At 37.2% G+C, this 12,951-nt stretch overlaps 1 protein-coding gene across 2 annotated transcripts in view; it reads right to left on the bottom strand.

Annotated features, from left to right (window-relative positions):
* Positions 1–12,951, bottom strand: part of LOC116850270 (cadherin-23) — a 40,594-nt gene that overhangs the window by 21,779 nt on the left and 5,864 nt on the right. For both annotated transcript variants that reach the window (XM_032828337.1, XM_032828336.1), the window contains exons 4-24: positions 11,601–11,752; positions 10,134–10,514; positions 9,437–9,566; positions 8,684–9,051; positions 8,149–8,287; positions 7,677–7,932; positions 7,128–7,402; positions 6,691–7,016; positions 6,229–6,540; positions 5,247–5,520; positions 4,629–4,929; positions 4,114–4,309; positions 3,101–3,258; positions 2,812–2,993; positions 2,404–2,627; positions 2,126–2,314; positions 1,699–1,992; positions 1,295–1,534; positions 955–1,140; positions 573–709; positions 13–404 (exon numbers count right to left, since the gene is read on the bottom strand). In XM_032828337.1, coding sequence (XP_032684228.1) covers positions 13–404; positions 573–709; positions 955–1,140; positions 1,295–1,534; positions 1,699–1,992; positions 2,126–2,314; positions 2,404–2,627; positions 2,812–2,993; positions 3,101–3,258; positions 4,114–4,309; positions 4,629–4,929; positions 5,247–5,520; positions 6,229–6,540; positions 6,691–7,016; positions 7,128–7,402; positions 7,677–7,932; positions 8,149–8,287; positions 8,684–9,051; positions 9,437–9,566; positions 10,134–10,514; positions 11,601–11,752 — 5,112 coding nt within the window. The remainder of the gene's footprint in view (positions 1–12; positions 405–572; positions 710–954; positions 1,141–1,294; positions 1,535–1,698; positions 1,993–2,125; positions 2,315–2,403; positions 2,628–2,811; positions 2,994–3,100; positions 3,259–4,113; positions 4,310–4,628; positions 4,930–5,246; positions 5,521–6,228; positions 6,541–6,690; positions 7,017–7,127; positions 7,403–7,676; positions 7,933–8,148; positions 8,288–8,683; positions 9,052–9,436; positions 9,567–10,133; positions 10,515–11,600; positions 11,753–12,951) is intronic.

The following is a 12,951-nucleotide window of genomic DNA, read 5'->3' as shown; positions in this document are numbered from 1 at the left end:
TGTTTGCATTACCGAACGGAGACGCGTTCGCCGCTTTTAGTTGCCTTCGGAAGGACGCCCTTTGAGATAAACACAGGGTGACACACAGTATCAATAGTGCTCCCAGAAACAGAGTCACCGTGAGGAGCCAGAAAGTGGTTCCAGCTTGTTCGTACTGCACGATCGGTTGAGGCTTTGCCGGCTGCGTATCGAGGACGTTGAACTCCTTGAATAGATTGTCGAGCTTCTCGATGTTACGGTCGACCAACTCGAGGACCTCGGGCACTTCCAGAATCGAATTGTCCCGACGATTCACGAGGTGCAAATATAAATCTGTCTTCGTTCGATCCACGGAACCGTCTTGATTCTCGTGCACTTTGTACTCATCGACATTAATGATAGCGCTGGTGACGTTACCCAGAATTCTGTGTGTGCATATGTATAACACAAATTTAGACTTCCTTTTGATATTAATTATTATTAGGATATTTTATATGGGCAATATATTTGGATATTTTTTTTTATCTATTGCTCATAACTCACTTTACAGTGTGGTCGTCGATAATATAGAATGCAGTAGATATTTTACTTACTCTCGGAATGTTTCGATTCGACTTCTGACTTCTGGTGGATGTTGACGAAGAACAAAACGAACTCGTTGATCCTCTCGCAATAAATAAATGAAAACTCTTGCAGTATCTTGCAAACTGTACGTGTCATTAACGAGCACCTATATATTTGTACATATTACTCCTTGAATATATATATGTTCGTATATAAATGATAAATCATAATACATTATATGTTTGTTATATAGAAACCGTTAATTATAAATAATAAGTAGCGTTAACAAAAAAAATACTGACGCTTTGTATAACGAAAAATAAAAAATGTAAAATACTAAGTATCGATTCCGGTAGAATCGATTTTGAAAGTTTCATTCGAATTTGAAAAGAAATACTGATAAAATTGTACCATGAAATCGAAGTAACCCTTCATCCCTCGTTGCGGATCGAAATTCAGACTCACTGCTCCCGTATCCGGATTTACGAGAAAAGGCTGCAATTGCATATTTTCGAAGCCCTCAGTTAACGTCATGTGGATTTTACCTACTTGATAATAACTGATCACTGCGTTATCGCCGGCGTCTAAATCAATAGCCTGTAATACGAATTCGCACGTAGAATGTGTGTACATAAAAAAGCGTTCTGAGATTAAATATTAATTGCTACTATAAGCAGTGACAAATTTCTACGATAAAGAAATCAATGAAAATCTATAATTTCGTGTAACGGCACTAGCAATATAAGATTACCTTAATGTGCATAAATTGCGTGCCAAAGTCGGCCTCGGTAGTAACACCACCCGTAAAAATTTTGTTAACAAATCGCGGTGCATTGTCGTTGATGTCGTTAACTTTCACGACAACTTGCAACAAAGTGTCGTCAGCCTCGTTGAATGTCGTTTCGTTAACTGGCACAGTCTCGCAGTCTTCCGTTGCTTTAACGAGCAAGATATGTTCTTCTCGCTGCTCTCTATCCAGTGTTTTAGCCGTCTGAATAACGAACAGTATCGAAATTGTTTTCAGATCGCCAAAAAAATAAAAAAATTGAGGGTTAATTTATCACTTTCCGCGATTACACACAGACGTATCTTCATTTTTTGTGTGTGTATTCATTTGCAATATTCAAAGAACCAATTTTAATTCTAGGTACTTACGCTAAGCTCGTGTTTGTAGATATCTAAAACGAACAATCCACCGTCGTTTCCACCAACTATGAAGTAACAAACTTGCGTAGGTGGATCATCCAGGTCATCTACTTCGTCTCTGTCGACTGTTTCCGGAAGTAACGCCATCTCTGATCCAGGAAGCTGTTCCTCAGTGAAATTGATATTAAAAATATTCAGCAAAAATTGAGGCTCGAAATCGTTAATGTTCCGAACATAGATAATTAGATCAAGGTCGGAACTTAATGACGTCGGAGTACCTAAATCGTACGCTTCCACTCGAATCTACACGAGAAAAATACGAGTTTTATTAACTTCATCTGTCATTCCTTCGCGAACAAAAGTCAATTAAAACGCGAAAACGGAACCAGCCGAATTAAATATAATTAACGAAAGAAATCCCTTTGTTTCCACATACCTCGTATAATTTCTGAGTCTCTCTATCGAGTGGCGATTTTAAAGATATCACGCCAGTTTTATCGTCGATGCGAAAAGTTCTCCAATGACCTGCCAAATCCTGCTTCAAACGGTAGTGCACATCGCCATTTAATCCCGTATCAGCATCTTTCGCCTCAATTTGGATAATCGGGCTTCCCACTGTTATGTTCTGAAATCACGTTGTTGCATATTTCATTAGAGCCATTTCATGAGAATAAAGAGCATAGTGTCACGCAAAGTAATTCAAGATAAACGAACCTCTGGAACTCGAATGGTGGTGTTGTGCTGAGGACTAATGAACAATGGTGGATTATCGTTGTAATCCGTGACACAAATTTCCAAAATTCCACTATCTTTGTTGGTCGGTGTTCCTAAATCACGCGCTTCCATGTGTAGCGTATAATTACCGAATTTTCCCCTCAACGGTCGCGCAGCTTTGATCTTCGCCGTCCAATAATCAGTTTGCTCCAATATGAACAAACCTGCTCTGACCAATATTTCATCAATGTCATTTCGCAAGCAATATCCAATTAAAAAATATACAAATTGTTTCCAGAAGTATATAAATTTCGCGGGATGTAGTACACATTTACTTAAATACTGCACGCCATTAATATTGATAAATTGTTGAATCGGCTGATGTATAAATGGAAATTAAGCACGTACCTAGTTCATTGCCAGAAACGATTCTAATCATGACACGGCCGTTTGGTGTGGTCGGATCGTCCGCGTCCTTCGCTTTGACGACGAAAATCAGGTCACGTATGTCGTGAAACTCCGATATGGAGACGCAACCTCGTGGTATATCCATTTTTGGAACATTGTCGTTCACATCAACGACGGTTACTCTAAAATAGTATGTTAATTTCGTAATATCGCGCGTGGATGTTACATTTAATTGTTATATTTAATTCAGTCGGGAAAATTGGATCATCAGATTATCTCACGAACATACTGGATCTGTTTAAACGCATTTCGTGACTCCCCCGCTGTATAACCAAACTGATAATTGTCCCAAGCTTCTATAACTAAAACATAGCTATGTTTCGTCTCCCAGTCTAGAACGTCGGCCACGGTCAAGGATCCGGTTTCTGGATGGATAGCGAAAGTCCCCTACTCGAAATAACATTTGACATAAAATTTGATATAACATTCGAAATAATATTACAATAATAATGGTGTCTATTTTAAATAGAATAGAATATAATCATCTATTGCAAAATACAGTACTGTCGGAAAGAAAACGTTTGTACAAGATAAAGAAACAAGATTTATTGCGACAAAACCGAAACTATTTTTTTTTTTTAGATATACAGAGTGTCCCGCATAAGATGTACCAAAAGAAGAATATAAGTAGAACAGATAAAAGTGAAACATATGGTCGAAGTCATTTCTCGAACAACCACGTAAAATTTCGAGTTATTAAATAAAATAGATGAGCCAATCAGAGCGCGCGACGCGGCCGGCGAAGAAATGGCCGATTGCTCACGCGTCTATCTCATAGGCCCAGAGAGGGGGGGAGACTACGTCTTAGATCTGCGTGATAGGCCCGTGAACAATCGGCCATTTCTTCGCCGGCCGCGTCGCGCGCTCTGATTGGCTTATTTATTTTATTTAATAACTCGAAATTTTACGTAGTTGTTCGAGAAATAATTTCGACCATGTTTCATTTTTATTTGTTCTACTTATATATTTTTTTGGTACGTCTTATGCGGGACACCCTGTATAAGTACACATATACATTCTGCAACTTCTCCGAAGTAAACGGAGTAAACTTTTAATATCTGGAATATTATGCACTAACACGTTTTGGGATGGTGCCAAAAACTTTCCGACTTTTCGTATTGTATGCATGTATAGTAAGTTTCTTTTGAATATTAAGTAACGATCACAGTATTATGTTAAAAATATAAGTGAGAATTTTTTGTCTGTTATTAATGTGTAAGTTTCAGTGTTCACACTTCTTACCTGTGATGACATTCTGTCTAAGAGATAAGTAATTTTGCCGTAATCCCCGCTATCGGGATCTCGCGCCTGTATAACTGTGATTTCCGTGCCGATTTTGGAGTTTTCCATGACAGACACGTTACTGATGTTCGAAATAAAATACGGATTGTTGTCATTTTCGTCTAACACTTGAACATACACTTCCGCCAAACTCGACCTACAACACATTTCACCAGATCAAAGTAGTACACTAGCAAAAATGTATTCCTGGAATATTATTAATTAGTTAGCCACCGCGCTCACATATACATAAATTATATATTACAAAATAAATGAAATATTTATAAAATCAATACTATTAAATTATATTGTTAACATGTACATTGTGTTGTTAATTATTATATCATTAACATGATATCTATATCAATGGAAATGTATAAGTTTTTAAAGAACAAATTCATCTAAACTTTATCTATATTATACGACAATTTTTAAATAAATATAATAATCTTGTAATTGCCTTGACTGTTGCATACCGAGGTGGAATTCCGGAGTCTGTAGCTCTGACAGTAAAGTTAAGCCACGAATACATTTCTCTGTCGATTTTACTGGCGACAACCATTTCTCCAGTTTCAGGATCTAAATGCACAAGCTCGGCTATCTCCCTCGGCCCTTGTAAAGAATAAGTGATGCTACGATTTTTGTCAGCGTCGTCGGCAACAATACTCGCGATATTAACACCATTTTTACTATTCTCTGTAACGGAGCGTCTGTAAAAGGGCCTCCGGAATTTTGGATTGTTGTCGTTCTCATCCTCGATAATTATACTCAGCGTGGCTGCAAGCATTTTCATAGCGTTTTCATGTTATTACGCTTTGACATTAAATGTGTGAATTATTTTGAAATAAATACAATTATGTCTAAAATCGCACAGTAGAAAAGCAGTCAAAAGAATTTTACAGGAACCTTTATATGAAAATATTTCAAGAGAAGTATTTTATTTCCTTCCTTAAGCGCGTAAAACCTTCAAAAATCCGCGAAATTATCGCCTTTTTTGTCGTGGATGTACATGAGAGATTTTTGAAAATTATCTTAGATATTTGTCACTATGTGCAGAGAGATACATTTATATATGCGATATCTTCAAGACTAACCGGATGCAGTTTGCAAGCCTCTTACTGCGGCCAAATCCTCAACCACGAGCCCCAATCTAATTGTCTCCACTCTTTCTCTGTCTAACAGTCTTACTATACGTAATAGACCGTCTAATGCGTTTAATTCCAGCGCTGCCAAATAGTCATATTCTTGTATTTTGATTAATGTGCCCTCTTCATTTCGTGCCTCCGACGAGTTGGGATCCACCCGGTAGCGTAGTATCGGAGCCACATCGGGATCCTGAGCCACTACGCGATGAACGTACGCGCCAACCTAATAGTCACGCGTTCATTTATTCATCGATATTTTCCCATATAAGACAAATATTACACGGAAAAAAAAATTTTGCTCTTTTAGCAAAATCATCGTTGCTACTGCATAGTAACATAAAAAAAATTTAGTTGACGTAACTAATTTTACAAATTATTTATTATTAGAGCAGAAGTAGTTTCGTTGCTAGGATAGAAAAAGTTTGTTGAGTGTAGTTGTTCTAAGAATCACATTAATTTGCTATTGATGCAAAATAATGTATTCTTAGTAAATTTATTTGCTATTGGAGCAAAATTGTAACTGCTTATATAAATCCATCATGATTCTTATAGCAAAATAATTTGTAGATTCAGCAAATTATTATATATCCAGCAAATAGTGATTAGTATTCTTAACAAATCTTTTTGCTCATATAATAACGAAAAGATTTTGCTAGAACAGCAGAAAATTTGCTGAGCCAGCAAATTTTTTTTTCCATGTAGATATCGAGTTACAAATAACCTTCACGAATGGCAAATATTCATTTTCTCTCTAAAGACTTACATAGAACAAGTCAATAAAGTGTTTCTTAATCGAAAGCATTATTATTAATAACGACGAATATGTGTTAGATTAGCCTTTGTTGCAAAATATTTTACACTTTCGAGAGTAAAGCCGAAGGGGGAAAAAACGGGAATTTATGACTCAATCTGATACTATCAATCAGCATACCTGAGTGTTCTCTCTGATGGTGACAGTTCCAGGTTCAGTAAAAACAGGCGGTTTATTGTTGACATCGATGATTGTGATGTTCACGAGAACCTCTGCCGTCCGTTGAATCTCCGTACCGCTGTCGATCGCGATAACGTTTAAGTTGTATCTCATTGTTTTTGGCGACGTCAGATCCGGGTCTAAATTCGAGCCGGGAGCTACTCGGATTACGCCCGTTTCGGGACTAATTACAAACTTGTCTCCAGCCCCGCTTTGAATTCGATACACTAATTTGTTGTTTGGCGATGACAGATCTTTGTCCCAAGCTTTCACCTGTGCCATCAATGATTCTTTACTATTGACTCGATCATTCCTAATATGATGAATTTTTATTTCTCTATTTTTTATCTTTCACATGCAGTTTGTAGTGTTCTTACGATTTTATGACGATCTGCATAACATGTCATATTATATTTACAATACCTGCACAACGCTCGTACCGCCCGCCAAATCCTCGGGGATGCTCCTCTTGTACAACGTTCTTTCGAAGGCGGGCGGATTGTCGTTGATATCCTTCAAATAAATAATCAGAGGAACGTCGGAGCTCATACTCGGCGTGCCCATATCTCTAGCTCGCACTGTCAATCTCAATGGACGTATAGCCGTTTCTTTGTGTCCCTGTTTGATGGGCAAAGCCTCATAATCCAGGGGATGCGCTGGCGTTATAACGCCGCGTTTCAAATCGATCGTAAAATTTCGAGAGAATTCGCCCGATACCAATGCATAAACCACCTCGCTGTTTCGCGTCCCTGTAAAATGCAACGCATAGGATACGTGAGAGATGTGATATTTTTAACAGACGTGTATGTGTGCGTTTATTTATGCGTTTATATTTGCTTTTTATTTATGCTATCGCTAACCGTTTAAATCGATGTCAAAGGCTTCGACGACGAGGGGAGACTCAAAGTGATCCTCATTCTCCAACAGTACTGCTTCGTATCTGTTTTGCAGGAACACAGGTGCGTTGTCGTTGACATCGTCCACATTAACTATCAATTGTGCGGCATTGCGGTTCCCCTTTCCGAAATCGTCTCGAGCCTCGACTGTGAGATAATGACGAGCTACTAATTCTCGATCAAAATTGGGCCCGGAATGCTTGACTGTTATCACACCGGTGAGGGGATCCATCTCTAGTCTGCGGTGAAACGTTACTTGTTCTCGTAAACTACAATCTTTGTCGCGATTCTATTTTATTGATTTAATCTTTGTCGCGATTCTATTTTATTGATTTAATTTTTGTTTATATTTTATGGAATCGTCCTTAATTCTTCATTTAGTTACACTAGACAACAAAAAGTTTTTTTCGGTATATACTCTTCGAAAAATAATCCTGATAAAGCTGATTGCTTATTAAAAATGAAAGTCGCGTTGCCCAGAATTGTAATAGCATTTGTAATTTATTATCTTACGCATGTGCAATGCTACCGCCTAAGGTTGTATATCGTATTCCATGCGTTCCGAAGTTATCGCTATCTTCGTCCAAAGCCTGTACCCAAGCCACGGTGGTGCCTTCGGCACAATTTTCCGGGATCGAGACTTCGTAGACACTCTTCGTAAATTCAGGATAATTGTCATTCTGATCCTTTATAAAAACCGTAACCGGTACCGCGCTATACTTCGGCGAGATAGGTGTAACTTCTTTCGCGACGAGAGTAAAGTTTACCGCTGCAACAAAAACAAGTGCACGAAATCAAATTTATATAACAGTGTAAATAAAATGTAAATTAAATTAAATTATCTGTTAACTGTTAATTATCTGCTATTAAGGTACGACTACACCGTACCAAAGATGGGACACTAAATTCATAACACATTCTAGCTGAATCAACAAAAAATTACAGAAATTAATCAAGAAGAAATTACAGAGCTGTTCCTTCATACCTGATATTTTTTCAAAATCGAGCTTACTGGAATCCTTAACGCGTATCAAAAACGGTGTCTCGTTAATCCCACGAGATGGTGTTACATCAAACATTCCACCATCACCTTTGACAAATATATGAAACGTGCCATTGGAACCCTAAAAAGAATCAGCATTTTCTCGCAAAAGATATTCTTAAAATGAAAAAAGGAAGAAATGAATATTATTCTTTGTACAAATATAATATTTTATTATTCTTAAGCTTTATATATTCTACTCTATTGAAATTAAAATCTTAAAAGCGCAACATGATTATTTTATAAAAAACGATCAAATTGAAATTTTTCTTTTTTTCTTTTTTTCCTATTATTGTTTCTTTTCGCTTGTAACTCAAAAGCTATTTGCTTCATTGCAAGTTAGTGAAGAAGAAGAAAAAAACGATTCCTTTATTCTTTCTTTTTTTTCTTCACAAAGTCAAAGGAATGATCTTGCCGTCGATAAAGTGGAAATAAAGTAAAATGTCGCATTAAACGTCGTGATTTCTTTCGAACTCACCAAGTCGTGATCAAAAACTTCCGGCACGGCATCACCGAGGAACGTGACCGGCGTATTTTGTGGTGCGTTTTCGTTTATTTCAGCACGGTAGAGTTTACTTCTAAACGTTGGTGTTTCATCGTTCACATCAGTGAGGATGATGGTGACTTCGGTACTGACGGATGGCGGTGGATTGATCTTTGACACTTCTTTCACTGTAATTTCCAGAATGAAAGTACCATCGCTATTTTCGTCGGCTTCTCTATCCAACTGTGCCCTGGTGAACACAAGGCCGGACGTCGCATCAATATCGAACAGATATCTCGGCCCCTCTGTGATACTATATGTCACCTTGTTATTTACCCCCTTGTCGCCGTCTACGGCACGAACTGCAACACAATTTACCATTAGAGTTTATCTAATGTAGAGTACCTCTTCGAAGTACAAACAATTGCTTTTTCCATTGGATGTTTGAAAATACCTCAGAAAATTATTAAAAAATATAGCATGTATATATATCGATATATTATGACATTTAACATCCCTATCAATTTTTATCTTTCTTTATATAGTGACTGAACCTACCATAAATAAATTCTGTTATTCGAGTTTTCTGTTATCATATTAACGAGTTACAATCACGGTTAGATCGCGTTTAAACGTAAAGGAAATAATTCCGCTTGTATTTATCTTAATATGTGTATGTGTAATCAATATATCAGAATAATCTTCTTATCTCGTGCGTGTGATTGAATCAGACGATGTAATGCTGACCTTGCAAAACAGATGTACCAATCCTGGCGTTTTCGCTGATTCTCGCCACAGGCGTCATGGCTATGAATTCCGGCGGCTGGTCCTCCACATCCTGTACTTTGATCAAAATCGCAGTCGTTCCTGTGTTTACCTGAAATAATTAAGTATAAATAAACTACCTTATACGCAGGAAATTGCTTCATGTAAGTAGCTGAACGTAGATAATCGTCTCCTGGCATTGTTCAACCTTTATTGCGTTTGTCTTTGCAAAAAAAAATTATTGTCCGTAGATTTTATCTACAGAACATGTACGTGTTTGCGTATGAAAAGAAATGCACAAGTAAGTTTATGAAATTAGAAGATGCACATAACAAAATAAAAACTGATAAAAGTATTTTACTGTTTCAGGGTGTAAAATGGATTGTTTTTGTACACGTATAGATGATACGTGAAACCACTACAAAAGCTCAATTAGTATTTACGCACTAAATTATATTTTTGTCTAAATAATCCTGCCATCTTAGAAAATGTTTCAAACGTTACTTTGTAGAATTAGTTATTATCTTTTTTAAGAAAAAGGCATTCAGGTCTTTAAATATCAGAACAAACGTGATATTGTTTTAATAAAAAATATTACAGAAAGAGAGACACAGTCAATATATATAACATAAAATTTCATTCATTTTAATAATAATAGATTTGATATATAAAAAAATACTTTTTCGTTTATTGCGCGATCCACAGCCAAGACTCTCAGTTGGTATAGATACTTCCGTTCGTAATCCAACGAACCGACTAAGCGTATGACACCCTTGCCCTGCACCGTTGATATACTGAAGATGTTGTTGTCGCCATCCAGTTCTTGCAGGTAATAAACTACTTGCCCATGAACACCCAGATCGGCGTCGGTGGCTTCCACCGTCATTAAATCACCTGGTCTCGCGTCCTCGCGAAGCGTCAACGAGGACGGATGTGGACGGAAAATCGGTACGTTGTCGTTAATATCCTCGACCACAAGCAGCAGACTCTGCGTGATGAAATTTCCCTCGCCCAGTCTGCCGTCCGTCAAGGTTAGCACGAGCGCAAATTCGTCCTTGGCCTGACAGAGTACAGATAACGTTCAACGTCGGATTACCTTAGAAAGAAGTCGCGCGCATATCGCGAAATATGAAGATGCAGCGTATTCGCGTGTCGTATTCTTCTGTCGAGCTTCGCGATATCTCCAAGAAAGTAAGACGTAAGAGTCGAGTAGAACACAAGGAATCTAAGCTGGACACGCTCGAAGTAGGTTCTAAAAATTGTATCACGTGTGCGATGATCATCGTGGCTCGATTGTATGTACTATATAAAATAATCGCCGATAGAAAGTTAATTTCAGAGTCGCGTTACTTCACGCGTGCTATCCGATGATAGCGACAAATAACAGCCTTGTGAAGTGGATCCTCGCGAAGATGATTGGTTTCGAGGTACGTCCGTCCCTGCCGTTGATACTTGAATTTCTCTTTAATGGTTTCGACATTATTCGTACTGTAACTAGCAATACCGTAACAAGGACAACAGGGTGAAATACAGAGAAACAATTCACCATAAAGAACTGCAAAAATTATTTACGCTGATCCGTGCGATATGTAGCGATATCTCTCTTCCTCTCTAATGTGGAATTATATTCTTAATTGTTTATGAGATAAATATGAATGATAGGGCACAAATAACTATAAGTTGCAACGATTTTAATTAGTATTATCTAGTTTTTCCTTGAGCAGTAAAATATCTGATGAGCGGGGTTCCGTTGGAAGGGAAGTTATGGCGCGTAAATCGTTCGTGCGAAACAGGGATAAGTACAACGTTGAGACCGACGTAAAAATTATTGCGGTATTCCTTCCTGCATTGTCTTCCTAGTTGAGTTGATCGACCAGTAACTCTCTAAACATCTCATTTAACCGAATATAGTTCTCAGCTATTGTTGAAACGAACAGTTATTAAGAAGTAATTTTCTTTTCGTGATTCTGAACGTTATGGCTTCAATAAGAATATTTCAAGAGCTAGATACTAAAGATGCCTAATTCATAATTCCGGTAAGTATTATTAATTACTGATTAAACACTTATTAAACGCTTTTTATTTTATTATACAATTTCCGCCACACTACGAGTAGAGAAAAAGAAATGTAGATTTTATAAATTACCTCTCTATCCAGTAACTTGTTCAGGTAAATGTTGGCTTCGTTGGGACTAAAGTTCTCAACTCGAATCACATTACTACCGGGCTGATTTCGAACGCCAAATATCAAGCTATCACCATCCGGATCGAAGCCTTTGAGACTGTAAATTAAGCTGCCTGCGAACAATTTCTTTTTATTCAGAAATATCCGCACTACATACGATATAGTATGAATGAGAAAAGTAATCAAGAATAAAAGAATGGAAGAAGTAATATTTATGAAAAGAACAAAAAATGCAATTGTGGCAAGTGATTCACTAGGAAGATTTCTCAACCAAGATAATTACGATATATAAATTTTCTAATTGCTCTAACTACTACTTTCTACCACTTATCTAAATACAACAATTTTGATAAGAAAAAAAGTTGTCGAAAGCCACAAGACGCGAAAGAGAGAAGAAAATTATTAAACGCGAACTTTATCCGCGTGGCTGGAAGCGAGCCAGCAACGGTTCGTACAACGGTGCTCGAAAGTCGGTGGGTGCGTTAAACTAGCAATAAATTTTGTGATCCGTAGCCGGCCCATCATGGCACCGACGCGTGTGTACATTAATACGCGCTCGTGCTCCTCCATCATGCGTATCAGAGTCGAACAAAAGTTTCTATACAATGGGCAAGTTTTCGTATGACTACCTTCTATTAGACGACCATTGCATTCTCATACTATACCGCTTCACAATTAATGGTACGCTCGAAAAGTGTGTATTTCGTAAGAGTATTTTGCAAATATCTTTATAATATAGCAAAGTCTAGGTACATCAAATATATAGACAGATGAAACAGATGAAAATGTTCCTAAGCTCTAAAAGAATATTGGATACATCTTTTAGAATACATCTTTAAGGTATTAAAGGTTTAAAAGATTATGATAAAAATGCCGTTTTTAATAATAGCAGTAGACTCTCATATACCAGGTAGGGTATAGCGGGGTAAATTGAATAGCGGGGGAATTTGGGAATAATACTAAGCGTTTGCGACAATTTCAGAAAAATATGATATGTAGCAAAAATATGAATATATAGCATGCTAACCTCAAACATAAAACAAAGCGCCTCATATTTTTCTGAAATTCGCAAACGCTTAATATTATCCAAATTCCCCCGCTATTCAATTTATCCTACTGTATCCTATAATTATCATTAATATACGGAAAAAAATAATTTACTACATATGGACATTTAAATATAATTCGCTGTGTTAGCTACTTTTTCTTTGCAGCAGGAACCTATTTTCTTGCTATGATAACAGAAAAGTCTGCTCCTACAACAAGAAAAGTGGCTAATGTAACAAATTTGCTAAAGATAGCCAACTAAACA

The sequence above is a fragment of the Odontomachus brunneus genome, unplaced genomic scaffold, assembly GCF_010583005.1.
Source record: "Odontomachus brunneus isolate Ranch 3 - 2012 unplaced genomic scaffold, Obru_v1 Obru_scaffold_140, whole genome shotgun sequence".
In the NCBI taxonomy this organism is placed as follows: Eukaryota; Metazoa; Arthropoda; class Insecta; order Hymenoptera; family Formicidae; genus Odontomachus; species Odontomachus brunneus.
This window is presented reverse-complemented; position numbering and strand designations above follow the sequence as displayed.